Source organism: Equus przewalskii, chromosome 21, assembly GCF_037783145.1.
Source record: "Equus przewalskii isolate Varuska chromosome 21, EquPr2, whole genome shotgun sequence".
In the NCBI taxonomy this organism is placed as follows: domain Eukaryota; kingdom Metazoa; phylum Chordata; class Mammalia; order Perissodactyla; family Equidae; genus Equus; species Equus przewalskii.
Genome location: NC_091851.1, coordinates 19,811,178 through 19,837,016, shown reverse-complemented (window position 1 = coordinate 19,837,016; position 25,839 = coordinate 19,811,178). Strand labels below are relative to the sequence as shown.

The 25,839-nt window shown below is 37.1% G+C and overlaps 1 protein-coding gene across 7 annotated transcripts in view; it reads left to right on the top strand.

The window, feature by feature from the left end:
* PTPRA (protein tyrosine phosphatase receptor type A) overlaps window positions 1-25,839 on the top strand; it is a 167,462-nt gene that overhangs the window by 59,262 nt on the left and 82,361 nt on the right. For 3 of the 7 annotated variants that reach the window (XM_070587973.1, XM_070587979.1, XM_070587972.1), the window contains exon 2: window positions 1,551-1,623. The exons of the other annotated variants lie outside the window; for them this stretch is intronic. In XM_070587973.1, the coding sequence (XP_070444074.1) occupies window positions 1,597-1,623 (27 nt within the window). In that variant the 5' untranslated portion in view covers window positions 1,551-1,596. The remainder of the gene's footprint in view (window positions 1-1,550; window positions 1,624-25,839) is intronic. 7 annotated transcript variants of the gene reach the window in all.

Below are 25,839 nucleotides of genomic sequence, written 5' to 3'. Positions count from 1 at the left end.
GTATGATTCTACTTATATGGAGTACTCAGCGTAGTTAGAATCATAGAGACAGAAAGTAGAATGGTGGGTTGTCAGGGGCTTGGGGTAGAGGAGAATGGAGAGTTATTGTTTAATAGGTATAGAGTTTCACTTTTACAAGATGAAAAGACTTATGAAGATGGATGGTGGTGGTGATGGTTGCACAACAATGTGAATGTAATTAATACTGCTGAACTGTACACCTAAAAATGGTTAAGGTGATAAGTTTTTCATTATGTATATTTTAACACAATAAGAAATGTAAAAAAAATGTGTCCTGCTTTTTCTGTTTATCATAAGTGAGTTATTTTGTAGTCTTCATAAACTTTTTAAATGGATACATAATATTCTAACAGTGCTTACTTTATATATCCATTTCCTACGACTCTAAATTTTCCATATTAATAAAAATACAGCAATGCTATCTTTGTATGAAGTTCTTTACTGTATTTAGGATTGTTTTCTTTAGGATTGTTTTCTTTGAATAGATTCCCAGAAGTAAAATAGATTGAAAAGTGTGAACATTCTTAAGGTCCTTCATGTTGAAAGGCCTTTTACAGTGTCAGTGCAAGGTATAAGCAACCTGTGTCATCAGGTTTTCAACAGCTTCAGATCTTTTCTTAAGCTTGGGTCATTTGTAGCTGAAAAATGGTGTCTCTTCATTTCTGAGCTACAGTCCTGTATAGTGTTTAGTGAGCTGTGAATTTCAACTCATTCCTCCGTCCAAAAGAATGGAGAAGATAATGATGATAATGAGGGCACCAGAATCAGAATGACCACGTTCAAATCCTGGCCCTGCTGTTTACCACTTTGTGACCTTAGACAAGTCTCTGTGCATCACTTTGTTCATGTGAATAACAAGACTAAAGATAGCATCTACCTTATAGGGCAGTTTTGAGGGTTAAATGAGGTAGAACACATAAAAACACTCAGTATGATGTCTGGCCCATTGTTTATGCGTAAACAGATATTATTTCAATATAAATTTGATTATTTTAGTATTTTAAGAAGTAGAATGGGAGAGAATATTAAATTCAGACTATACCCTTTTTCCAAGAGAAAAATCTGAGGCCTAAATACGTTAATAGATGTGGCCTGGGTCACTTAGCTAATGCGTTGCAGAGCTTAGACCTGAAGCTGGGTCTTTGACCAATGCAGGGTTTTTCAACCTTGGCATTTGGGGATAATTCTTTGTTATGAGAGGGCTCTCGTGTAGATTTATGACTTGTATGACTATCAAAACTAGTGTCAGATGTTGCCAGATGTCCCCTGGTGGGACTAATCCAAGATAAGGGAGAAGTGCTTCATCCTGCCTCCACTGGAAATACCTAATTGCTCATTGAATTTGGTTCTCAGGAGCTCTTCAGTGATCTGAACTAACTACTTAAGATGGAGCTTTGTCCTGTGGCTCCTGGAATCTTCAGTACAGCTCTGTGTGACATCTTGTTGAGTGTGCTCCTCTACTGGGAACAATCCGTGGTGTTTAAATAGAGCTCTTCTATCTTTGTAAAGGTTTTATCCTTTGGTTGCAGGTGGTACAACTGAAAAAAGATATTTATGGAATTCCGATGAGTGGTGATGGATGATGCAGTTCAAATAACTAAGGTACGAGAAATAAAACCAGAGCTTGCAAGGAGGCTTTGTCACCCAAGTTAGTGTCCTCACAAAATAAACATAAAGTCAAGTTCTCTCCTATTCCATTTATTTCCAAGCTATAGGAGTAGTTTATTTTTTTATGATTAAAAGTGTTATAATTATCATTGTTTAAGGCAGTGGTTCTCAGCTTGGTCATCAATCAGAATCACTTAAAAAACTTTTTTAAAAAAAGACCCAAGTCTGTGCCCTGCCATACTGTCCTTGTTGAATTAAAGTTTCTATGAGTGGAGCACAGGCGATCCTGATATGCATCCTTGTTGAAGAACTGATGCACTGAGAGATTCAAAGAATGCAATACTCAGTCTATGTAGCATCAAATAACTTGTATTATAAAGGAAAAACAGATTTGTATTCAGCTTTCCCATTGCTTTAAGTTTTAAGTGGTAGTGCAAACCAGCACTACAGCTTTGGAAAACTTGTGGGTATTTTCTACAGAGCTAAACATACATATATCCAATGACCCAGCAATTCCACTCCCAGGTATTTACCCTTGAGAAATGAAACTGTATGTCTACACAAAGACTTGCATATAAATGTTCACTGTAGCTTTATTTATGATAGACAAAAATATTAGAAATAGTCAAGTGTTCAAAAATAGATGAATAGATAAATAGTGGTATATTCATACAATGGAATTCTAGTCAGTTATAGAAAGGAACAAACTACCATACAGCAACATGGATGAATCTCACAGGTACAAGGTTGAAGCAAAGAAGCCAGACAAAAAAAATTAGATGTAGTTCAATTACCAGAAGATATGATGATAGAAGTCAGACTAATGGTTGCTCTGACAGGAGGTGGGAGGAGGAGGTATGAGAGAGCAGCACTGAAAAGCTTTTACGTGTTAATGTGTTTGTTTTATCTTGTGGTAAAATATACATAACATAAAATTTACCATTTTAATCACTTTTAAGTGTGCAATTAGTTGGCATTAAGTCCATTCACATTGTTGTGCATCCATCACTACCAACTCTCTCTAGAACTTTTTCATCTTCCCCAATTGAAACTCTACCCCTTAGACACTAACTCGCCATTCACCCTCCCCTGAACCCCTAGCAGCCACTGTTCTGCTTTCTGTTTCTCTGAATTTGACTACTCCAGGTACCACATTGTCGATGCAAATAACCAATACCCATCCTATAGATAAGAGGGGTAAGATGAGTTTTACTTGAGCCAAGCTGAGGACTACTAGCCCAGGAAGGCATTCCAGAGAAGCATGGTTTATACGTTTTTAGAACAAAGAACATAACATCAGACATGCCCAGGATACATATTCATCAAAGTTTCAAAGAGGTATTTAGCTACAGATTAGCAGGTCAACGTGACTTTGATGTCCAAGAAAGGAAACTTATCTTCTGGAGTCTGATACTGGCATCATAGGAAAGGAAGTATGCATTCTTATCTTCAAAGAGTGCATTCTTTTACTTTGAGATAATGTTTAATGCATTCTTTACTTTAACAGTTAAAGCATATGTACAGTGTATCTTTGATAGGCCATAAGTTAGGCTTCTTTGGTTCAGGCCGAATCAGGTTTAAACCAGAATAGTTACTCCATAGACCTCAATATGTGAAAATTTCTTATTGACGTATAAAGGGAATCATACAATATTTGTCCTTTTGTGTTTGGCTTATTTTACTTAGCATAGTGTCTTCAGGGTTCTTCCATGTTGTAGCATGTATCAGAATTTCTTTCGTTTTTAAGGCTGAATAATATTCTGTTGTATGTATATACCACATTTGTTTATCCATTCATCTTTGAGTGGACGTTTGGGTTGTCTCCACCTTTTGCGTTGTTGTGAATAATGCTACTATGAATATTGGTGTATAGATATCTGTTCAGATCCCTGCTTTCAATTCTTTTGGGTATATATTAAAAGTGGAGTTGCTGGATCAGATAGTAATTCTATGTTTAATTTTTTGAGGAACCACCATGCTGTTTTCCACAGTGGCTGCACCATTTTTACATTCCCACGAGCAGTGCACAAAGGTTCCAATTTTTCTACATCCTCACCAACAGTTATTTTCTGTTTTATTGATAATAGCCATCCTAATGGGTGTAAAATGGTGTCTCGTGGTTTTGATCTGCATTGCCCTAAAGATTAGTGATGTTGAGCATATTTTCGTTTGCTTATTGGCCATTAGTATATCTTCTTTGGAGAAATGTCTATTCACGTTCTTTGTCCATTTTTAAAATTAGATTATCATAGTTCTTTTTCAAAAGTGAGATTATACCATGGATGTTCTATAACTTGTTTTTTAAATTCTGATTCTTGTTGTAATATGCTTACACAAAGTTATAAAGAAGAAAACTGCAAGAGAACCTGAAATAAATGTGTTCTTCAATTCCTATCCAACTCTGCTGAGACAGTCTTTAATTGTTTTGAGACTTTTTGATGACCTCCATAATTCTAGATTATATATTTATGTTGCTGTTTCTTTTTTTAACCTTTAAAAAAAATCAACACAATTTTCTGCTTCTCCAATATGAAAGATGAAGATTTACCTCACACACTCCCCATCTGATTCTTGCATTACGTTTTGTTCTTCTGTTAAGTATTAGTTTCCTGGGGTTGCTGTAAAAAGGACTACAAACTGAGTGGCTTAAAACAACAGAAATTTATTGTCCCACGTTTCCAGAGGCTAGAGAGCTGAAATCAAGGTGTTGGCAAGGCAGGGTTTCTTCCTTCTGAGGAAAATAAGGGAGAGTCTGTTCTTTGCCTCTCACCTGGCTTTTGATAGCTTCAGGCATTTCTTGGCTTATAAATGGCATTCTCCCTGTGTCTTCATATTATCTTCCCTCTAAATTTATGTCTGCCTTTGTGTCTGAATTTCCCTTTTTATAACTGTACCAGTCATTGGATTAGGGTCCACCCTAATGACCTCATCTCGGTCATCGGCAGAAGCCCTATTTCTACCTATGGTCACATTCACAGGTCCTGGGTGTTAGGACTTTTGGGAGGACACAAATCAGCCATAACAAGTTGGTTACTTTTCTAACTATCAGAAGTGCTCCAGAACCTTTGTTTTTTGTTGTGTTAAGTTTGAACAGTATTTCTTGACTCCCTCTCTTTGTTAGATGAGATTAGTACCCTGCCTTTCTGTCAGATACAGTTTTCAATTTAACCTATCAGAATTGTTAACCTCTGCATTCTGTCCTCAGAACACAACCAAGCCTTTCATGGTCTGTCCATAAAACTGGAAAGCCAGTAAACAATATTTACATTATTATAGTAAGTAAATACTGTGTACTGTCAGGCCAAACATTGTTTCCTGGGTTTATATTTCTTTCTCTATAGGTTCAATGTCATGGACCCTGGGCTGTTCAAATGAGAAAATGAAGAAAAAATTACTTCTCTTCTTGAAACTATCAGTTGCTTCCAGTCATATCTTTATTTCATATTTGGACCATGACTTTCTTTTTTTTTTTAAGATTTTATTTTTCCTTTTTCTCCCCAAAGCCCCCTGGCACATAGTTGTATATTCTTAGTTGTGGGTCCTTCTAGTTGTGACATGTGGGACGCCGCCTCAGCATGGCTTGATGAGCGGTGCCGTGTCCACGGCCCAGGGTCTGAACCGGCGAAACCCTGGGCCGCCAAAGCAGAGCATGTGAACTTAACCACTCGGCCACGGGGCCGGCCCCTGGACTATGACTTTCTTTTATAATTTTTTCCCTGGGGTTTCTAATTTTATTTTTTCTTATCTGTCTTTATTATTAGCTTTCTTTTCCCCAGGCTCTCAATCATACACATTCTAGTGTGTCAAGACCCTGCTCCAGTTTGTACTAATTGTGTTTTAGGCTATGTGCACAGCTGTTTTCTTGGGATTTTCCTTACTGCATTTTTGAGTTGGATCCAGTCCACTGATCTTAGATCTCAGTCTTCCTTTTTTTTTTCATTAATTTTTTTTTTTAATATACTGGAATTAATTCTCAAGTAACTTCATGAGAAAAAGAGTACATGGCAGATAAAGTTTGACTCTTTTTGATGTCTCTTATTCCCCCATGTTTGAGTGATGGTTTGGTTGGTTATAGAATTCTAGGTTGCAGATTATTATATTCCCTCAGAACTTTGAAGTCATTGCTCTGTTTCCTCTGACAAATCCATTGTTGCTCAGAAGTAAAAATTTAGTCTCATTTTGTTTCCTGTAGGAAATTTATTTTCTCCCTTCTCTGGAAGCTTCTCTTTTATATTCCCTATATTCTAGAATACCATAATGGTGTACTTGGTGTAGGCCCCTTTAAACTGAAAACTCATGTTTTTTGTGTGTAATGAATTGTCTATGTTACTTTCTTAGGTAATATCCTCCCCTCCGTTTTCCTGCTTCTTTCTGCCGGAAACCCTTTTTGATATTAGGCCTTCTGGATTGATCATGTAATGTTCTTCCTCTCCTGTTTTTGAACTCTTTGACTGTGGTTCTTTTCTGAGAAATTATCATGACTTTATCTCTCAATGCTTCTATTGAATTTTTTTTCAGTTTGCTTAAAAAATTTTCTAGAACTGTTTCTTGTTTTCTGATTTTTAAAGATTGCATTCTGTTTTTCTCTCTGAAGATAGTAGTTTTTTGAAGTTTGATTTTTTTCCTTCAGTCATTTTCTTTTTCTCCTTGTTTATCTTTGTGTGGTGATCCTTGTCTGTTCTTTCTTTCTTTTTTTTTTTTTAAGATTTTATTTATCCTTTTTCTCCCAAAGCCCCCTGGTACATAATTGTGTATTTTTAGTTGTGGGTCCTTGTAGTTGTGGCACGTGGCATGCCACCTCAGCATGGCTTGATGAGCGGTGCCATGTCCATGCCCAGGATTTGAACCAGTGAAACCCCGGGCCACCAAAGCGGAGTGCGCGAACCTAACTACTCGGCCACGGGGCTGGCCCCTGTTCTTTCACTTTTAAGAATGAAAGTTAGAAAGTTGAGTAAGAGTTGTAAGTACATAGGCTGGGCTTGTCAGCTGGCTGTTACACTTTAAAGAATGCAGGGTTTTGCCCTGGAATATGTATCAACTGCTCCAGGTTTATAGAGTCAGTGTGTTTACTGTTTTCATAAAACCTTCCCTCTCACACTCTTTTTTTTCTCTCTGAGGGTTAACACCTGACCATAGCATTAGTTCCTTTATTTTGTTCTTCTTATCTCTCCAGCTTTATTTAGCCATTGTTGTGTGTTCTTTCTTATTTTTTCTTACATTCTTTCTTATTTTTTAATGTACATCCCTGCTTTTGAACACTATGTAGTCATTAATGAGTGTGAGGTAAGATTATATATACTGACATCAAAAAATGACCATAAAATATTTTAGGGCAAGGGGCCGGCCTGGTGGCGCGGTGGTTAAGTTCAGCTTCAGCAGCCTGAGGTTTTGCCAGTTTGGATCCCGGGTGCCAACATGGCACCGCTTGGTAAGCCATGCTGCAGCAGGCATCCCACATATAAAGTAGAGGAAGATGGGCATGGATTTAGCTCAGGGCCAGTCCTCCTCAGTGAAAAGAGGAGGATTGGCAGCAGTTAGCTCAGGGCTAAACTTCCTCAAAAAAAAAACCCAAAATTTAGGGCGAAAAAAAATCAAGTTTCAGACTTCTGGTTCATGATGGCAGATTAAAAACATTTATTTATGTTTTCTCCCTTATAACACTTCATTGAAATGGTAGTGGAGGAATAAAAAAGGTTTAACAATGAGAAAATGGGAGTAGGGCTCATTGTAGGTAAGGGATTTTAAGGTTCGTGAAAAATAGGGAATTGATGGAAGAGAGGAACTAGGTAGAAGAAGCCATAGCCTGGAGAACTCATAGAGTGGGCTCTGGCTCTGGAGAGTGGTGGTAGGTACCTTGTGCAGAAGTAGGAGAGGTTCAGGACCTAGAAATGCTGGTAGTGAAGCAGGCACTGACTGAAGAAAATTTACTTAAAAGTTTGGGGCTACCCCGACGTAACCCAAGCCAGGCTGCCTAAAGTCAGAAGATTTCTAGTTTATGGCAGAAGAACCCCTCAATAAGCTCGCAACCCCTCACCACATCCCATAGTGGCTGTGGAAATGAGAGACAGAGTGAGCTGTTGTTGTTAATATAAATTTGTTACCGATTTCATCCTCATCACTACTTGTGCAAGTTTGAAGTCTCAAGGAACATGTGGAACACTTCTTAGGGAAAAAGTTTGTGTAAAGTCTTAGGAATTTGAGTTTTATAATAATGAGTTGTATTTGAGTTCCTCATCTTGAAGGTGTACATTAAGGTAAGGGCTTGATCTGAGCCATAAAAATCAAGGCAAAGAAATGTATAAATTGAATACAAATAAATGGTCATTTTGGTCATAGTAAAGGATTAGTGAGTACAACGAAACATAAGGAACTCGTGAAGAGGGAAACTTGGATAGTGCCTGCTGTGTACTAGACGTTGTGATAGGGGGCTTACATTATAACATAGAGATAGAGTTACATGTGTATTACATATATTATTTTATAATACAGCAATCCTCTGATAGTAGTGGGAGAGATTGCTGTTTTAAAGATGAGGAGATGAAAACTCGAAAGTTAAATACCAAGAGCTTTTCTAAGCTATAGGAGTGTCAGTGCTAAGATTCAAATGTAAGTTTGTGTGATTCCACATTCCACGCTTCTTTTACTCCACCCTATTGCCTCTCTAAGGAAATAATTGCTTTCTCAATTTCTTGTGTATGATGAAAAATATACTAGTATGTTTGTAAACCAAGCAGTGTTAGTCTTTTGTTCGTCATGTGTATTGGGCATTTGCTGAGTGAAGTAGAAGACTTGGATTTTGTTCTCAAGGAGTATATAGTGTAAGTTGGGGACATGAAAAAAAAGTTTGCTTGTGGGCCGTGAGTTCATTGAAGACAAGGACTGGTATTAATTGGCGTTCTAAACCCAGCACTTGGCACAGTGCCTGACTTTTCAGTGAAGGTTTGTTGAGTGAATGAACTGGAAAATGAATACATGAACTTCAAGATAAGGACTTTGTGTTTTTCTTCCTTGCATCCCTAACATTTAGTGCAGTGCTTGGCCCATAATAGAACCCAAATAAAATGTTAACGTGTGAATGGTGGAGGAAGAAAAGGTATTGGAGCTAAAATTGAATAGTCATTGTGTCAAGAAAACCAGGAAACTGAGATGCTTTTGAGAAAGGAGATAACGATCACGTGTCAAATGCAAGTTAAGGAGAATGAAAATTGAGGAAAAAAATTGGATTTGATCAGGAAGTTATTTGTAGAGTTGAGAGTCAGGGTGTTAGGAACATAATGACGTTGTTAAGGAGAGGTAGGAATGAGGAAATAAAAGCAAGGTACATCTTGGTGGAATGAGGAAAGAAGGGAAAAGAGAGGGCTGTGGGGTTAAATGAGGAGATTATTTTGTTTGCATTTTTAAAAATCTGTTTGGAACATCTCTGCCTGTTTGTAAACAGAGGGAGGTGAGAACTGGAGAGGGAAAGATTGAAGGTGCCAGAAGGAAAGGCTTATTTTGGGGGAAAAATCTCAAATGGGATCAAGGCCACAGAGATTAGCCTTTGAAAGGATGAGAGAATCTCTTCTTCCTGTCTAAACAGAGAGAATAGAGGCTCTACAGAGAAGGAGGGAGAGGTGATGTCTTCTTGTCACTAAAGCCATCTGTCCAGAGGGAGCTTGGGCTGTTGTACTAGAAACTGGCAAAGGAAGAATGCTTTTTGCACAGCACTGAGGCCCCGAGTGTGGACACTTCTGAGCTGTGGTTGGCAGCCTGAGATAGGAATGGCAAAACCAGATGGTATGAATAATCCACAAATCAGCATGACACTTTTTTGTAATTAGGGAATTATGGAATGGAGATTTTCTTAGTTCACTCTAGCTACCATAACAAAATAGAGTCATGTGCCACATAACAATGTATCAGTCAACAGTGGACCACATATATGATGGTGGTCCCATAAGATTATATAATGGAGCTCAAAAATTCCTATCACCTGGTGATGTCGTAGCCATCATGATGTCGTAGTGCAGCACATTACTCATGTGTTTATGGTGATGCCAGTGTAAACAAACCTGCTGTGCTGCCAGTTGTGTAGAATCAGGACATAAAGAAAATATTTTTGTACAGCTATACAATGTGTAGTTTAAGCTGTGTTATTATACAAGAGTGAAAAAGTTTATAAAGTAAAAAAGTTACAGTAAGCTAAAGTTAATTGTTGAAGAAAGAAAAATATTTTTTATGAATTTAGTGTAGCCTAAGTTTACAGTGTCTGTAAAGTCTACAGTAGTGTACAGTAATGTCCTAGGCCTTCCCATTCACTCACCACTCACTCACTGACTCACCCAGAGCAACTTCCAGTCCTGCAAACTCTATTCATGATAAGTACACTACACAGTTGTACCATCTTTTTCTTTTATACTGCATTTATATATTTTATATATATATATATATACACATACATACTGCATTATATACCTTTTCTATGTTTAGATACACAAATACTTAACATTGTGTTACATTTGTCTACAGTATTCAGTACAGTAACGTGCTGCACATGTTTGTAGCCTAGGGGCAATAGGCTATACCACCTAGGTTTGTGTAAGGACACCTTATGATGTTTGCACAATGATGAAATCACCTAAAGATGCATGATATTACCACAGACTGGGTGGCTTAAACAACTGAAATTTATTTCTTGTAGTTCTAGAGACTGGAAATCCAAGATCAATGTGTCAGCAGGGGTTGTGTCTGGTGAGAACTTTCTCCTTGGGTTGCAGAGATGAGACTTCTCGCTGTGTCCTCATGTGGTCTTTCCTTGGTGCATGTGTAAGAGAGAGAGAGAAGGAGGAGGGAGTTATCTCTTTTTCTTCTTATAAAACCACTAATCCTATCATTAGGGTCTCATGCTCGTGATCTAATCTAACCCCAGTTACCTCCCAAAGGCCCCATCTCCAAATATCATACTGGGGATTAGAGCTTCAGCATATGAATTGAGTGGCGTGGGGGACACAAACATTTAGTCTGTAACAGATGTACTTTTTATTCACTTTTAAGTTGATGGTTGAGAGATTTTTATAATTTTCATTAACATTGTTAACCAACAATATTGAATACTTATTATGTGTAGGTTTTTAAATTTAATTAAATTAATTAATTTATTTATTTTTAAAGGTTTTTATTTTTTTCCTTTTTCTCCCCAAAGCCCCCCAGTACATGGTTGTATATTCTTAGTTTTGGGTCCTACTAGCTGTGGCATGTGGGACGCTGCCTCAGCATGGCCTGATGAGCGATGCCATGTCTGCACCCAGGATTCGAACCTGCGAAACCTTGGACCACCGCAGCAGAGCACACACACTTAACCACTCGGCCATGGGGCTGGCCCCGGTTTTTATTTTCATGTTGGGAAAACAATAAACTAAGAAAATTCCTGCGCGAGGCTTCTGATCTTATTGGGGAGAAGTATTATATGCATAAAAAGCAAATTTAGTGTATGGCACACAGCATTATAGACTAAGTACCAAGTGAGGACAATAGGTATGTGTCACAGAGATTACAGTTAGAACAGTTACCTTGAGTTTCATTTCTGCATAGCTTGTGAAGATTTAGATATTATCTCTTTTATAAATATGTGCCAATTTCAGAGGTAAAACACTTATATTTATGCCTATTCCCACCTTTTGTACTCCCTTCTGTGGATGTGTTTGTACTTGCTGATTTGTAAATATTTTATTTAATAAGGTTATTTAACCCTTTGCCTGCAGCATTTTGCAAATGTTTTTCCTAGTTTCTTATTTTGATTCAAATTTTCTTTATGAAGTCTTTTTGACATACAAGAGTTTAAATATTTTATATATTTGAAGTTATTTGATGTTTCTCTTTTTTGTTTAGAAAGTCCTACTGCACCTCAAGAACAGAGAAATAGTTACATGTTTTCTTCAAATTGTTTTATAGTTTATTTATACTTAGATATATTATAGTATTTTATTTATTATTATTTATACTTAAAACTAAAACATTTGTAATATGTTTTTGGAATATTATGTGAAATGAGGAGCTAATTTACCTTTTTTGCAATAGTTAAGCAGTTTTCCTAGTACTATTTATTAAATAATCCATTCATTTTCTCCTCATTTGAAGTCCTTTCTTTATCATATACTCAATACTTACGTATACAGACTTTCTTGTTAATTTGTTCCTGCACCATTACCACAAAGTTTATTTTTCTTTCTCCGCAAAGCTCCAGTACATAGTTGTATGTCCTAGTTGTAGGTTCTTCTGTGTGGGACGCTGCCTCAACATGGCTTGACAAGCAGTGCTAGGTCTGCGCCCAGAATCCAAACTGGCAAAACCCTGGGACCCCGAAGCAGAGCATGCAAACTTAGCCACTATGCTACCAGAACGGCCCCACCACAGAGTTTTAATAAATTTAATTATGTAATACCCCATAGTACAAATATCTTTTCATTATTTGTTTTAAAAAATGTCTAGACTATATGCTCACTTGTTTGTGTATTTGAAGTTTTTTGGTTTTTACTTTTTTATTTTTAAATAATATGACTCAAAAAAGGTGCAAAAATAGTACAGTATTCCTGTGTACACTTCATCCAGGGCACCCTAGTGATAACATCTTATATAACCGTAGTACCTTTTCAAAAACAGGCAATTGGTATTAGCATAATACTGTTACCTAAAAAAATAGGTCTTATTTGGATTTTTGCCAGATGTTACATTTATGTATGTATGTATTTATGGTTTTGGTATATATTACTGTGAAATTTTATCAGATATGTAGATTTGAATAACCACAATCAGGATACAGAACTTTTCCATCACCGCAAAGAAGAAATCCCTCACGCTACCCTTTATGATCAGATCTTCTTCCCAACCCTAAATCTTGGCGACCTATCATTATAATTTTTTCATTTCAAGAGTGGTATATAAATGGAATCATATAATATGTAACCTTTTGGCTTTTTCACTCAGCGTAATGCTTTTGAGATTTCATCCAAGTTTTTACGTGTATCAACAGTTTGTTCTTTTTTTATAGATCAGTAGTATTCCATTGTACAGCTGTACCACAGTTTTATCTGCTTGTGGAAGGATATTTGTGTTGTTTCCAGTTTGGAGGTATTAGAAAAAAAACACAAAACCTGTTATCAACATTTATGTACACATTTTTTGTGTGGACATGTTTTCCATTTCTCTGGGATACATGCCCAGAAGTGCCGTTGCTGGGTCATATGTTAAATGTGTTTGGTTTTTAAAGAAACTGCCAAACTGTGTTCCAGACTACCTTTTACATTTAACATTTTACATTCCCTTCGTAAATGTATGTGGGTATGTGGGTATTAGCATCGTACGAGAGAGACGATTTCTCTATATCTTCACTAGCATTTGGCATTGTCGCTATTTTTTTATTTTAGTCTTTCTGATAGGTGTGTAGTAGTATCTCATCATAGCTTTAATTTGTATTTCCCTGATGGATAATGATAGTGAACGTCTTTTCATGTCCTTATTTGCCATCTGCTTATATTCTTCAATGAAATGTGTATGTGTTTTGCCTGTTTTCTGATGAGATTCCTTATTTTCTTACTCTTGACTTTGGAGAGTTAATTATACTTTCTGGATAAAAGTTCATTGTTAGATATATGTTTTGTTAATATTTTCTCTCAGTGTGTGGCTTGTCTTTTTATCCCCCTACCAGGGTCTTTCATAGACCTGGTTTTTAATTTTGATCAAGTCTGATTTATGAATTTCATCTTTTTGGATCTTTGGTGTCACGTCTAAGAACTCTTCCCCTAACCCTAGGTCACAAAGATTTTCTCTTATGATTTCTTTTAAAATTTTTAATCATTTTACATTTTATATTTACATCTAGGATCCATTTTTAGTTAATTTTTACATAAGGTATGAGATTTTGGTCAAGGTTTTTTTTTTGTTTTCTTCGCCTGTGAAACTCCAGTTCCTCCAGCCCCATTTATTGAAAAGACTATCTTTCCTCCATTGAATTGCTTTTATATCTTTGTCAAAAATCAGTTAGGCATTGGGGCTGCCCTGTGGCCAAGTGGTTTGCAGGCTCCACTTCGGCGGCCCAGCGTTTTGCTGGTTTGGATCCTGGGCAGGAACCTGGCACCGCTCATTGGGTCATGCTGAGGCGGTGTCCCACATAGCACAACCAGAAGGACCTACCACTAGAATACACATCTATGTACTAGGAGGGCTTTGGGGAGAAGAAAAATTGGCTACGGAGGTTAGCTCAGGTGCCAATCTTTAAAAAAAAAATCTTTTTAATCAATTAGGCTTCCTTGTGAGTCCATTTCTAAACTCTCTGTCCTGTTTTATTCATCTCTGTCTATCCCTTCTTCAGTACCATACAGTCTTGATTACTGTAGCTATATATTAAGTCTTAAAATTGGACAGTATGATTCTTCCCAGTTTATTTTTCAGTATTGTTTTATTCTAATTCCTTTTCCTTTCCATATAAATTTTAGAATCACTTTGTCTATATCTACCAAAAAAAACCTGCAGTGATTTTGATAGGAATTGTGTTAAACCAATAGATCATTTTGGGGAGAATTGGCAGCTTTCCTAATTTATTTGTCTAATTTGATTTCTTTCATCATTGTTTTGTTATTTTCAGAATACAGATCTGAACATGTTTTGTTAGATTTATACCTAAATATTTCTTATGTTGGAGAGTGATTGTAAATAGTATTGTGTTTTTAAGTTTGTTTTTTAATTAATCATTGCTAGTGTATAGAACACTGTTGATTTTTCTGTGTTGACCTTATAGCCTGTGACATTGCTGAACTCACTTACTAGTTCCGGGAGTTTTTTAGTAGATTCCTTTGGATTTTCAATGTAGATCATTATGTCCTCTACAAATAGAGACAGTTTCATTTCTTTAGTTCCAGAGATTAGTTCAATCTATGGAAATTTTTATTTCCTTTTCTTGCCTTATTGCACTATCTAGGACTTCTGGTACTATGTTGAATAGGAGTGGTGAGAGTGGACATTCTGCCCTTGTTCATGATTTTAAGGGGGAAGTATTCAGACTTTAGGGTTTTTTTGCAATGCCTTTTATCAGATAGAGGAATATTCCTTAAATTCCTACTTTGCTGAGAGATTTTCTCATGAATGGGTGTTGGATTGTGTCAAATGCTTTTTCTGCATCAGTTGATTAGGGTCATGTGGTTTTTTCCCTTTAGACTGTTGATTCACATTGATTTTTTAAATTCATGGGATAAACCCTACTTGGTCATGGTATGTTATTATTTTTATATATTGCTGCACTTGATTTGGCAATATTCTGTTGAGGATTTTTGTTTCTATGATCATGAGGGAAATTGGTCTGTAATTTTCTTTTGTTTACTCTCTGGTTTTGTTATCAGGATGATGCTGGTATAAAGTGAGAGTTGAGAAGTGCTCCCTCTTCTACTTTTTGAAAGAGGTTGTATAGAATCAGTGTTACTTCCTTATTTGAATTTTTGGTGGGATTTGCTAGTGAAGCCATCTGGGCCTGAAGATTTATTTTTCAGAAGTTAGATATTGAGCCAGCCCTGATGGCCTAGTGGTTGAAGTTCCACATGCTCTACTTCAGTGATCCCAGTTTGGTTCCCAGGCACAGAGCCACACCACTTGTCTGTCAGGGACCATGCTGTGGCAGTGGCTCATGTAGAAGAACTGGAAGAACTTAAAATATACACAGCTGTGTACTGGGACTTTGAGTTGTGAGGGGGAGAAGAAAAGAGGAGGAAGATTGGCAACAGATGTTAGCTTAGGGCAAGTCTTCCCCTGAAGCAAAAAAAAAAGAAGTTAAATATTTCTTTAATAGTTATAAGGAGTTTTGATAGTTTGTAGTTTTCAAGGAACTGGTCCACGTTGTCTGTGTTGTTGGATTTCTCTATGTAGTTGTTCTTTGTATTCCTTTAACCTTTTAATGTCTGTGGTATCTATAGTGATATCCTTTCTTTTTTAAAATTGTGAAGGTTTGCTTTTGAACTAGGATGTGGTGTGCCCTGTAGAATGTTCTGTGGGAGCTTGAAAAAAGTGTCTAGTCTGCTGTTGTTGGATGAAGTGTCCCATAAATGTCAATTAGATCTTGTTGGTTGATGGTATTGTTCAGTTCTTCTGTATTTTTGTTGATTTTCCATCTAGTAGTTTTGTCAATTACTGGGAGAGGGTTATTGAACCCCCAAACTACAGTTGTTGATTTTCCTTTCAGTTCCACCACTTTTTGCTTAATGTATTTTGGTGCATACACATTTAGAATTTTACGTCTTCTTGGTAAATTGGTTCTTTTATCATTATTTATTATTCCTCTTTATCTCTGATAATTTTCCTTGCTCTGAAGAATACATTATCTGATATTAATACAGCTACTTCAGCTTTCTTTTGATTAGTATTTCCATGGTGTATCTTTCTTCATCCATTTAAAAAAAAATTTAGGCAGTTTTTGTTTTGCAGAACAACTGATTGCAAAATGTTAATAATAAGGGACACTAGGGGTGGGGACTCTTGGGGGGAAGAGGGTATGTGGGACTCTGATGGCGCAAATGTTAGATCTTTATTATTGTCCCACAGGACTCTGAGGCTCTGTTCATTTCTTTTTCATTTGTTTTCTTCCTCTTGTACAGATTGGACATTTTCTGTTGATCTGTTCTTAAGTTCATTGATCTGTTGTTTTCGTTCTGCTGCTGAGCCCATCCAGTGATTTTTTTTTTCCAATTTCAGCTATTGTATTTTTCAGTTCTAAAATTTCTATTTGGTACTCTATCATCTATCTGTTTGCTGAGTGTTTACAGTTTCCTGTTGGAGAATTTTGATGGTAGCTGCTCTAAAATCCTTTTCAAATAATTCCAACATCTCTATCATCTTGGTGTTGGCATCTATTGATTGCCTTTTTTCATTTGAGTTGAGATTTTCATGGTTCCTAGTATGACAAGTAATTTTGGATTGCATCCTAGACATTTTGAGTATTCTCGTTCTTATTTAAAATTTTATATTTAACGGGCAGTCAACCTGTTTAGGTTTAGAGCACACACCCTGGCCCACTTTTGTTGGCCGTGATTCAAAAGTCAGTTTAGTTTTCCAAGTCCTGTTGTGCTGTTCTGATCTCCCCTACTTATATGCTACCAAGAGGCCAACCAGAAACCTAGGTGTTATTCCATACCAGTGTTCAGTTCTGAAACCTTTGTGTTGTTGTTTCTGGTCACTTTTACACATGGGTTGCTCAGAGGTATATCTAGGATTTTGTACACATATTGAGAGGATTCATTTTTCTAGCTCCCTCCTCACCATAATCTTCCCCCTACTCTCTAGTTGGGCTGGTGATGGAACACTGCCTTGTTATTCCAGGGTGGAGATGGAAGACAGGGCTCTACCCACATTCTCCAAAGCTGCAACATGGTGGGAGGGAGAGTGCCCTCATTAATGCCAGGCAGAGTTGGAAGATGGTGCCTGGTGAAGAGAGGGAGGGTCCTGCCATTTTTTTTGTTGTTTGTCTAGCATAGGACAGGTATGGTCAAAATGTTTCTGTCTTGCTGTGCTGACCTTTTCCTGGTCGTTTGTTTAGAGAAAGCAGGCTTCTCTTGGTACTTTTTTGTCTGTAGTCACTGGTGTTTTCCGGTTGTGGGCCTCTCCAGAACTCAGGCCAGGACATACTAGAAGTCAAACCAAACCAAACAAAAAAAAGCAGGAAACTTTCTACTGGGTCAGTCCTCATGTCCCATGGTGCCTAGCCAGTCCACCTTCTTTTTCCCACTTTTCAGAATCTTCTGTCAGTTGCTTCATGAATTTTGTCTGGGGTTTTCTGTTGTAATTAGTGGGAGGAATAGGGTAGAATATGCTTATTCCATCTTGTCCTGAACTAGAAGTATCTGTTTGAGTTTTAAGTTATGAACATTAGTTTATGAACATTACTTTTTTACCTGTGTACCTTTTTTTTCCCCCCTAAATACGCAGTCTTTCATCTGCAGGTAAGTTTTGGGAGATTTTCCCCAATAATTATATCTCATTTTGTTTTCTTTTCTTATCCCATTAGCTAGAACTTCTGGAGCAGGGGTCAGCAAACTATGGCCTGTCTCCCGTATGCAGCCTACTACCTTTTTTTGTACAACATATGAGCTCAAAAATGAGTTTTACATTTTTAAGTAGTTGGAAAAAAACTCAAAAGAAGAAGAATATATGAAAATTATATGAAGTACAAATTACATGAAATTCAAATTTCAGTCATCATAAATAAAGTTTAATTGGAACACAGCCATGCTCATTTGTTTACATATTGTCCATGACTGTTTTCATCATACAGTGGCAGAGTTGTGTAGTTGCAACAGAAACTGTATGCCAGCCCCTGTTGCAGAAGATTAGTAAATCATTGTGGTGATAGCCAACATATTTTTCTTGTCCTGCTTTAGTGATAAATGATTTCAGTGTTTGCTTTTCAGTATGTTGTTGGCCATTATTTTGAGATAATTTTCTCAGCTGAAAGATTCTTTTGTGTCTTGTTTCTAAGGGTTCCTCAGAACTTCCCCTCACAAATGTGATTCTGTTCCTCCATTCCCTGACTCATTGAATAGCACCTGCTGGGTAAACCAGAAACCCAAGAGGAGTAGACTGACACTTCCCTCGCCCCCAACTCAAGAGAAAATCCGCTGTGAAGTCCTGGTGCAGTTTACCTCCTAAATATCTCTTTACTTGTAACATTTTACATCTCTGCCAGTACCTTAGACTCTTAACTAGGCTGCCCACGTCCTGTACTCTGTCCTCTATACCCAGCCAGAATATTCATTCCAGAATGCCTGGCAGGTAAATCACCCTCTAGTAGAAGTAGAAGTCATGTTGTTCTCTTCAAAGGCTTGTTAATGCTAGCAGAACAAAGAAAAATCCCACTTCTATGGTCTTGCCTTGCATACGTCTCCAACCTTCTCTGGTACCATGCTCTTCCTTGCTCTTTGTGCTCCAGACACAGTGGCTTCTTTCAGGCCCTGCTCCCACCATTTCTGAGACAACTGACTAGAATGGAGTTCCCTATCCTTATTGACTGTTCAACTCCTAGTCATTCTTCACATCCCAGTTCAGGAATCAGTACCTCAGGGAGGCCTTGACTGAGCTCCCTGACTAGGTCGAATTTTCTTCTTGTAGGCTTTATAGTCCTGTAATTCTCCTCCTGTCACTTGTCACATCTGTGAGGGGATTTGTTTAATGTCACTTTTTTACTCCTAGACTGTAAGTTTCATGAAGGCAGAGGGTCAGTTAGGTTCCACTTACTGTTTCATTTCTAGTACCAGGAACAGAACCTGGCATATAATGAATGCTCAATAAATGTTTTTGTCTAATGAAGGCATTTTTTAAAAATCAGGAGTTTTACAAGCAGGTTTTCTGGCATCCATCAAGGTAATCATATGCCTTTTTATACCTTGAATTATTTTTGTGTAGATTTTTATTAATAAGTTTCCTAATAATAAACCATGGTTAAATCTCTAAAGTAAACCTTACTTGGTCATACTGTGGTATAATTATAACATATGTTGCATTCTCTTGGCTGGAATTTTAAGATTTTGCAGTTACAATTTGTGTGTGTATGTGTGTGTGTGTGTATACTTTGTCAGTTGTTGATATTGGAGTTATACTAGTATCTTCATAGTTTGTTTTATTCCATTCCTTTATTTTCAACTTTTCTGCATCCCTGTTTTAAATGTTTCTTACAAAGGGCACATAGTTGGGTTTTTTTGTTATTAGGTCTTAGAATTTTCACATTTTAATTCGAGCATTTAGTTCATTAAATGTAGTTAATATTTTGAATTTAAATCTGTCATCTTACTCCTTGCTTTCTATTTGATCCACCTGTTCTATGTCCCATTTTCTCTCCTTTCTTGCTTTTTGGATTGATTGGCTTTTTTACTATTCCAAATTTTTTCCATCTTTGAAGTTATAAACTGTATTGTTTTGGTGGTTACCCTAGAGATTACAACATGCAACCTAGAATTATCAAATTAATGTAAACAGTGTATTGGTACATTGATTCTTAAACAATACAAAGATCTTAGAACACTTGTAACTTCTTTAATTTACTTCCCCCTATATATGTTTTTGTTGTGTATTTTAACCATATATGTTTTAAACCCCATAAGACATTATTATTGTTTTATATGGTTGGCATACATTTAGATCTACCCACATATTACCATTTTCATTTTTCTTCACTCCCTTCTGAATCTTTTTGGGATTATTTTCCTTCTGCTTGGAGAACATCCTCTAGTAATTTCTTACTGTAGTTTTGCTGGTAATGCATTTTGTTTGTTTTTCTTAGTCTGAAAATTTTTAAATGTCACCTCTAGATTCCTGAAAGATATTTTTGCTGAGTATAGAATTCTAGATTGGCAATTATTTTTGCCCTTTGAACATAGTCACTCTGTCATCTTCTGGCTTCTGTCTGTATTAGGGTTCTCCAATAGGATGTGTGTACATGTATATAGAAAGAGATTTCTTTTAAGGAATTGGTTCATGCACATGTGGAGGCTTGGTAAGTCTAAAATCTGGTGGGGTAGGGCAGCAGGCTAGAGACTCAAGAAAGAGCTGCAGTTCAAGGGCAGTCTGCTGGAGAATTCCCTCTGGCTTGGGGAGAGATCAGCCTTTTAGTCTGTTCAGGCATTCAATTGATTGGATGCATTCAATTATGAAGGACAGTCTGCTTTCCTCAGCCCACCAGTTTAAATGTAAATATCGTCTAAAAACACCTTTACAGAAACATCAGACTAATGTTTGACCAAATATCTGGACACTGTGACTTAGCCAGGTTGCCACATAAAATTAACTGTCACAAGTCTACCCCTTGTTGACTTGGCACCCATAAGCATCTTCTTAAACCATGCTTGATCTCCAAATAAAGACAATAGCAAGGTCGTGCTCCTGCCTACCATGATTCAACTATCCTACATACAACCAAAACCTCACTAACCCTTTCCAAAGAAGAGGATGCAAAGTCTTTTGGATGATGTTTACTTTTCTTCTTGATATCCTGTAATTTAAATGCTGTGTTGTAAAGTTAGCAACACATAAATACTACGATCAGCTGTTTAGTCTAATTGTTTTTCCTTGAAGAAAATATTTCTGTATCTTTTCTATAGCTGCGTAATAAAAGATCCTAAAACATGGTAGTTTAAAGCAATAAGCATCTAATTAGCTTATGGTTCTGTGAATGAGCAGTCTACGCTGGGTTAGCTTTTTAGTTCCTCTGTGATCTTTACTGGAGTCATTCATGAAGCTGTAGTCAGCTAGTGGTTAATCTGAGGTTGAGATTATCTCAAGCACACGTCTGGCAGTTGCTGTTGGCTGTCTGCTGGAGGTCAGCCAGGGCATTGTCACATTATGGCAGCAGTGTTCTCAGAGAGGAAATCAGAAGCTGCAAGGTTTCTTGAGGTGTCAACTTGCAAGTTATACCATTATTTCTGCTGCATTTTATTGGTTCAAGCACATCACAAGGCCAGCTCATATTTAAGGGATTGGGAAATAAACACCCTTTGATAGGAGTACCAAAATCTCATTATAAAAAGAATGTGTACAGAAATTGGAGGAGTTTGTTTTTTTAATTATTTTAAAAACAGTTTTATTGAGATGTAATTGACATAAACTATGTAAAGACTACACTTTGACAAGTTTTAACATTTATATACCTGTGAAACCACCCCCACAATCAAGATGATGGACATATTCATCATTCTCCAAAATTTTCTTTGTGTCCCTTTGCAATCCTTCCCTCCTACCTTTGGAATCCCTCCCAGCTTCTTCTGACCCCCAGGTAACCACTGATCTGTTACTACACATTACTTTTACATTTCCTAGAATTTTTTTTTTTTTTTTAAGATTTTATTTTTCCTTTTTCTCCCCAAAGCCCCCCAGTACATAGTTGTATATTCTTTGTTGTGGGTCCTTCTAGTTGTGGCATGTGGGACGCTGCCTCAGCATGGTTTGATGAGCAGTGCCATGTCCGCGCCCAGGATTCGAACCAACGAAACACTGGGCCGCCTGCAGCGGAGCACGTGAACTTAACCACTCGGCCACGGGGCCAGCCCCACATTTCCTAGAATTTTTGCATCCTCTCTTCTTTCCTTATATAGTTATTTAAAGCTATACATTTCCAGTGAAACATTTATCTCCCACTAGTTTTGATAGTACTAATTTCAGTTCTAGGAATTTTTAAAATTCAGTTTTTTGTTTTTCTTGACCTTTGAATTATTTAAAAATATGTTTTGTAGCCTACAAATGTGGAAGAGGGTAGGGGGTTTTTTTGTTATTGGTTTCTAGTTTAACTGTATCATGATTAAAGAGGCAGCATGAAAAAGTGGTTAAGAACATGAGCTTTAAAGCTAGATTCCCTCAGTGTGAATCCTAGGGTCCACTGTTTACAAGCTGTATTATCTTGGGCTGCAGCAAGAGTGGTACTAAGTGGGAGGAGTTTTTCTAACTCTTTTTGCAAACAGTCTACCAGTGTCTTTTTTTCTTTCTGACTACTTAAAATTTTTTAAAAAGAAGATTCTTTGGTTTTTCAGAAGTATTATTGTGGTGTATCTAGACACAGATTTCCTTTTTTTGTTCATCTGCTTGGGGTTCTTGGGACTTCTTGAATCGGTAGCTTAATGTCTTTTATTGGTTTGGGAGAATTTTCAGCCTTTGTTTCCTCAGATATTTCTTTTGTCTCATTTCTCTCTTCTTATCTGGGACTCAAATTATATGTAGATTAGATCATCTCAACGTATTCTGCATATACTCTTATCTTCTTTTATGTATTTTTTATCCTCTTGCCTCCCTCTGCTTTATTCTAGATATTTCCTTTTGACCTATCTTCCATTGCACTAATTCTCTTTTCATCTGTATTTTATCTGTTCTGAAATCTATGTATTGTGATCTTTGTTTCAGCTGTTGTATTTTCTCAGTTCTAGAATTTATGTTTAGTCTTTTTTTCTTTTAGTTCTGCTATAATATTTTTTTTTATAGGACTGATTCTTTGCTGAAATTCTTAATGCCGTGGTACTGTTCTTATCTGTTTTCCACTGATTCTTATGTTATCTCCTCATGGAGCACAGATTGTATTTTTAAAATTGTAGAAATAATTTGAGACCTAGGAAGATTTCGTTTTCTAGAGAGGATTTACATTTGTTTCTGGCGTTGCCTAGGGGTCTTGAATCATTTTAATCTAGTTTCAGAGATTGAGATGCTTTTAAGCAGGAATTTAGTCCCTATAGGGGCAGGTCAACTTCAGTCCACTATCTGAGATATCTCTTATGTGTGGGGCACTTTTCTCGGTGCTAGGTAGGTCTTGTGCGCAGAGTAGATATGGTCTTTGATCCACATGGAGCACAGAGTCTTGATTACAATTGACAGCTTAATTAAGTTCTGCAAAAGCAGTGAATATCCTGTTATGGAATGGGAAGGGGTTGAGAGTGGCCCAGCATAACTAACTGGGGCAGGTTTTGTTTGAGCTGAGACCTGGCTAATGTGAGAGGACCAGGAGCAGAAGCTTCTGAGCAGGAGCAGTTACCAGTATAAAGACTAGATGTTGACAGAAAAAGTGGGGATGGGAAGAGGTGGGGGGAGAGTTGAGATTGATTTAGAACTATGTTAATGAATGTTGGAGACACCACCCACCCCTGCCATTTTTCTCCCATTTTCCTTTGGAAAGATTAGCAAATTGGGAATTGACACTAGGCTGTAGATCTAGCTCTGTGATCTTGGACTAGTTACGTAATTCTTCATTAAGACAAAAGGGATGGAGGGGAAGAAGGAGAGGAGAGACGTGGAAGTGGGATGGGAAGTAATGAAAAGGGCACATGAGGAGAGGGACCATGTCAGATTTCTTCTGTTCCACACAAGTGTTTGCACAATTTGGCACATATCATAGGCATTCTCTAAGTACCTCTTGATTTAGCAAAATGAGAACAGATCAGATAATTTTTTAAATGGGTAGTTGTTGTAAAGAAGAAGAAGAAGAATTTTGCATCTTATTCCTCTGCTTAAAGAATAGAGGATAAATGACTCAAAATTAAGAAAAGCCATATTTATCTACTTCCTGGTTGATAAGAGTTTTATTGACTAACCTGAAATGTTTTGGGTAACGTGAGAAAGGTAGATGAGAAAACACTTGAGATGTAAGCTTCTCGAAGTTAGGAGCTTCTCTCTTCTTTGCATCCCCACCTGGCACGAGACCAGGAATTTAGTTGAACAAATTAGTAAATGAGTGGTTCCCTGCTTTGGAAGAACTTAGGCTGTTCTTACCTTACAAGATGGGTTTACCATCCATTTGCTTTGTGTAAATACCAGGAAGAGATTAAGAAACGATTTCCTCTCATAATATTATTAGCCCAAACTTCTGATCTGATCGATGGATTATAGAACTTAAATTTCCTCAAAGCCAGCAGTCAGAGAACACATTGTTACACTGAAGTAAACAAGAGCATACCTCTCAGAGCCTTGTGAAGCGTATTCTGTCTCTGGCCACAGACCCTAGGTCTTGAGCTGATATTTGAGAGGGAAAGATTGGAACTTAGTCAACTTAAACTCCCTGTATCTTAATTTTCCAGCCATTATGTAAGGTTTTCTTTTTCTAGAAAGAGACTAATCTGGAATGAGAATTAATTCTCGTCAGTAAAATCAAAGCTTTAAGTAGGTCATCTGACTTTGCTTTTGTGCTCCACATTCATCCCAGTTATAAAAAGGCCTTTCATGAGTTTTCTAGGCTTTCCCCACTGCCGGACTCTCCACAGGCATTGTGAAAGCATTAAAACCCTCCCTCCCCCCAGTGCCTGTCTCATGGACCCTTTCATAGAGTATACACTGCACTGTGTTTAGCTCAGCGGGAACTCTTTGCAGACACTGAATATATGAACAGTCCGTCTTCCAGATAAGGGATTTCAGTATTGATTAGTGTCATAGCCATAGAAGTTAGTGTCTGCCAGTATATTTAATAGATAGAGTGACTTTCAGCCTAATTTTTGGCAGTTATTAGGCCGAAGTTTGTGTTTATGTTAAAATTATTTATATACAAAATTGGCCTCTAGATAATTTCTCTCTAATTGGAGGTTGATGAATGCTTCAAATAGCCTACGTACTCATAATTAACTTTTTAAAAGAAGATAATCAGCACTGAAATAGCTTTTTAAGTTTTCCCTGCAGGAGTGGAGGAGGAAAGTTTACATGGAAATTTGAAGGGATATTAAGCAAGCTGCTTATGGCATTTTTTGGAGGTAGTAAAGGATTTGCATTTTACTGAAATTGAGATCCATGTGTCTCAAGGAAACTATAACTATATAGAGTTAACCATATTTATTGATTTTTCAAAGACTACAGCCTATCAGTTAGAATAGATTCCAAACAATTCTGGTAAAATCAGTCTCTTGGGGCCTTCCAGTTTACCTTCTCTGTTATTCCCACTATAGAAAATTGTCTAACATCTTCTGAGCTTTTAGTCACTAAATCCTTTATTTTCTTAATCATCTTTAATATCTACCTTCCTTTCCTGTCAAGGCTAGACTCTTTGGTTCAGTAATTCAGCTGTTCTCTTGCTGCTACTCAATCCTATTGCTTATGTTCTGTTATATTCACCCAGCAAAACCTTAATTCTGTATGTTCTCCAAACCATTACTGCTTAGAGCATCTTTCCAGAAAAGAATTCTTGAAAAATGTATCTCATCTCACCTGGACCCTCAGGGCTGCCTGATGTCAGGCTTCCTGCCATTTCCTGCAACAGCAGTGTTAATCTTAGCACTTCTTAAAACCATCCCACTATTTCCTCTTTTTTTAGCCTTTGACTCTGCTACATACTTTACAGGAAATCTTGAAGATGTCACGCTGAAGCTCCCTCACTTTTCTACTAGTTCTCTTATCTCTTTCTGCCTTTCTTGTATACCTTCCTATCTGATTCCTTCTTATCAGCATTTACACATGATTCCTTCTCTCTTAACCTGACAACCAGCCAACCCTTTCTTGAGTGCAAATCAGTGGTTATTTTTGCTAGGGTATAATAATCGTATAACTAGTTACCTTGATAACCTGTCTTCTTATTTCTAGTGATTTGCCTGTAGGTTCTTGTGGGTTTTCTATGTAAACAATAGTATTTCCTACAAATAATCTTATCCTATCTGATTTTTATGATTCTCATTTCTTTTTCTTGTTGCAAAGGCTAGGACCTCTCATATGTTATTGAATAGAAGAAGTGATAGTGGATCACCTTGTCTT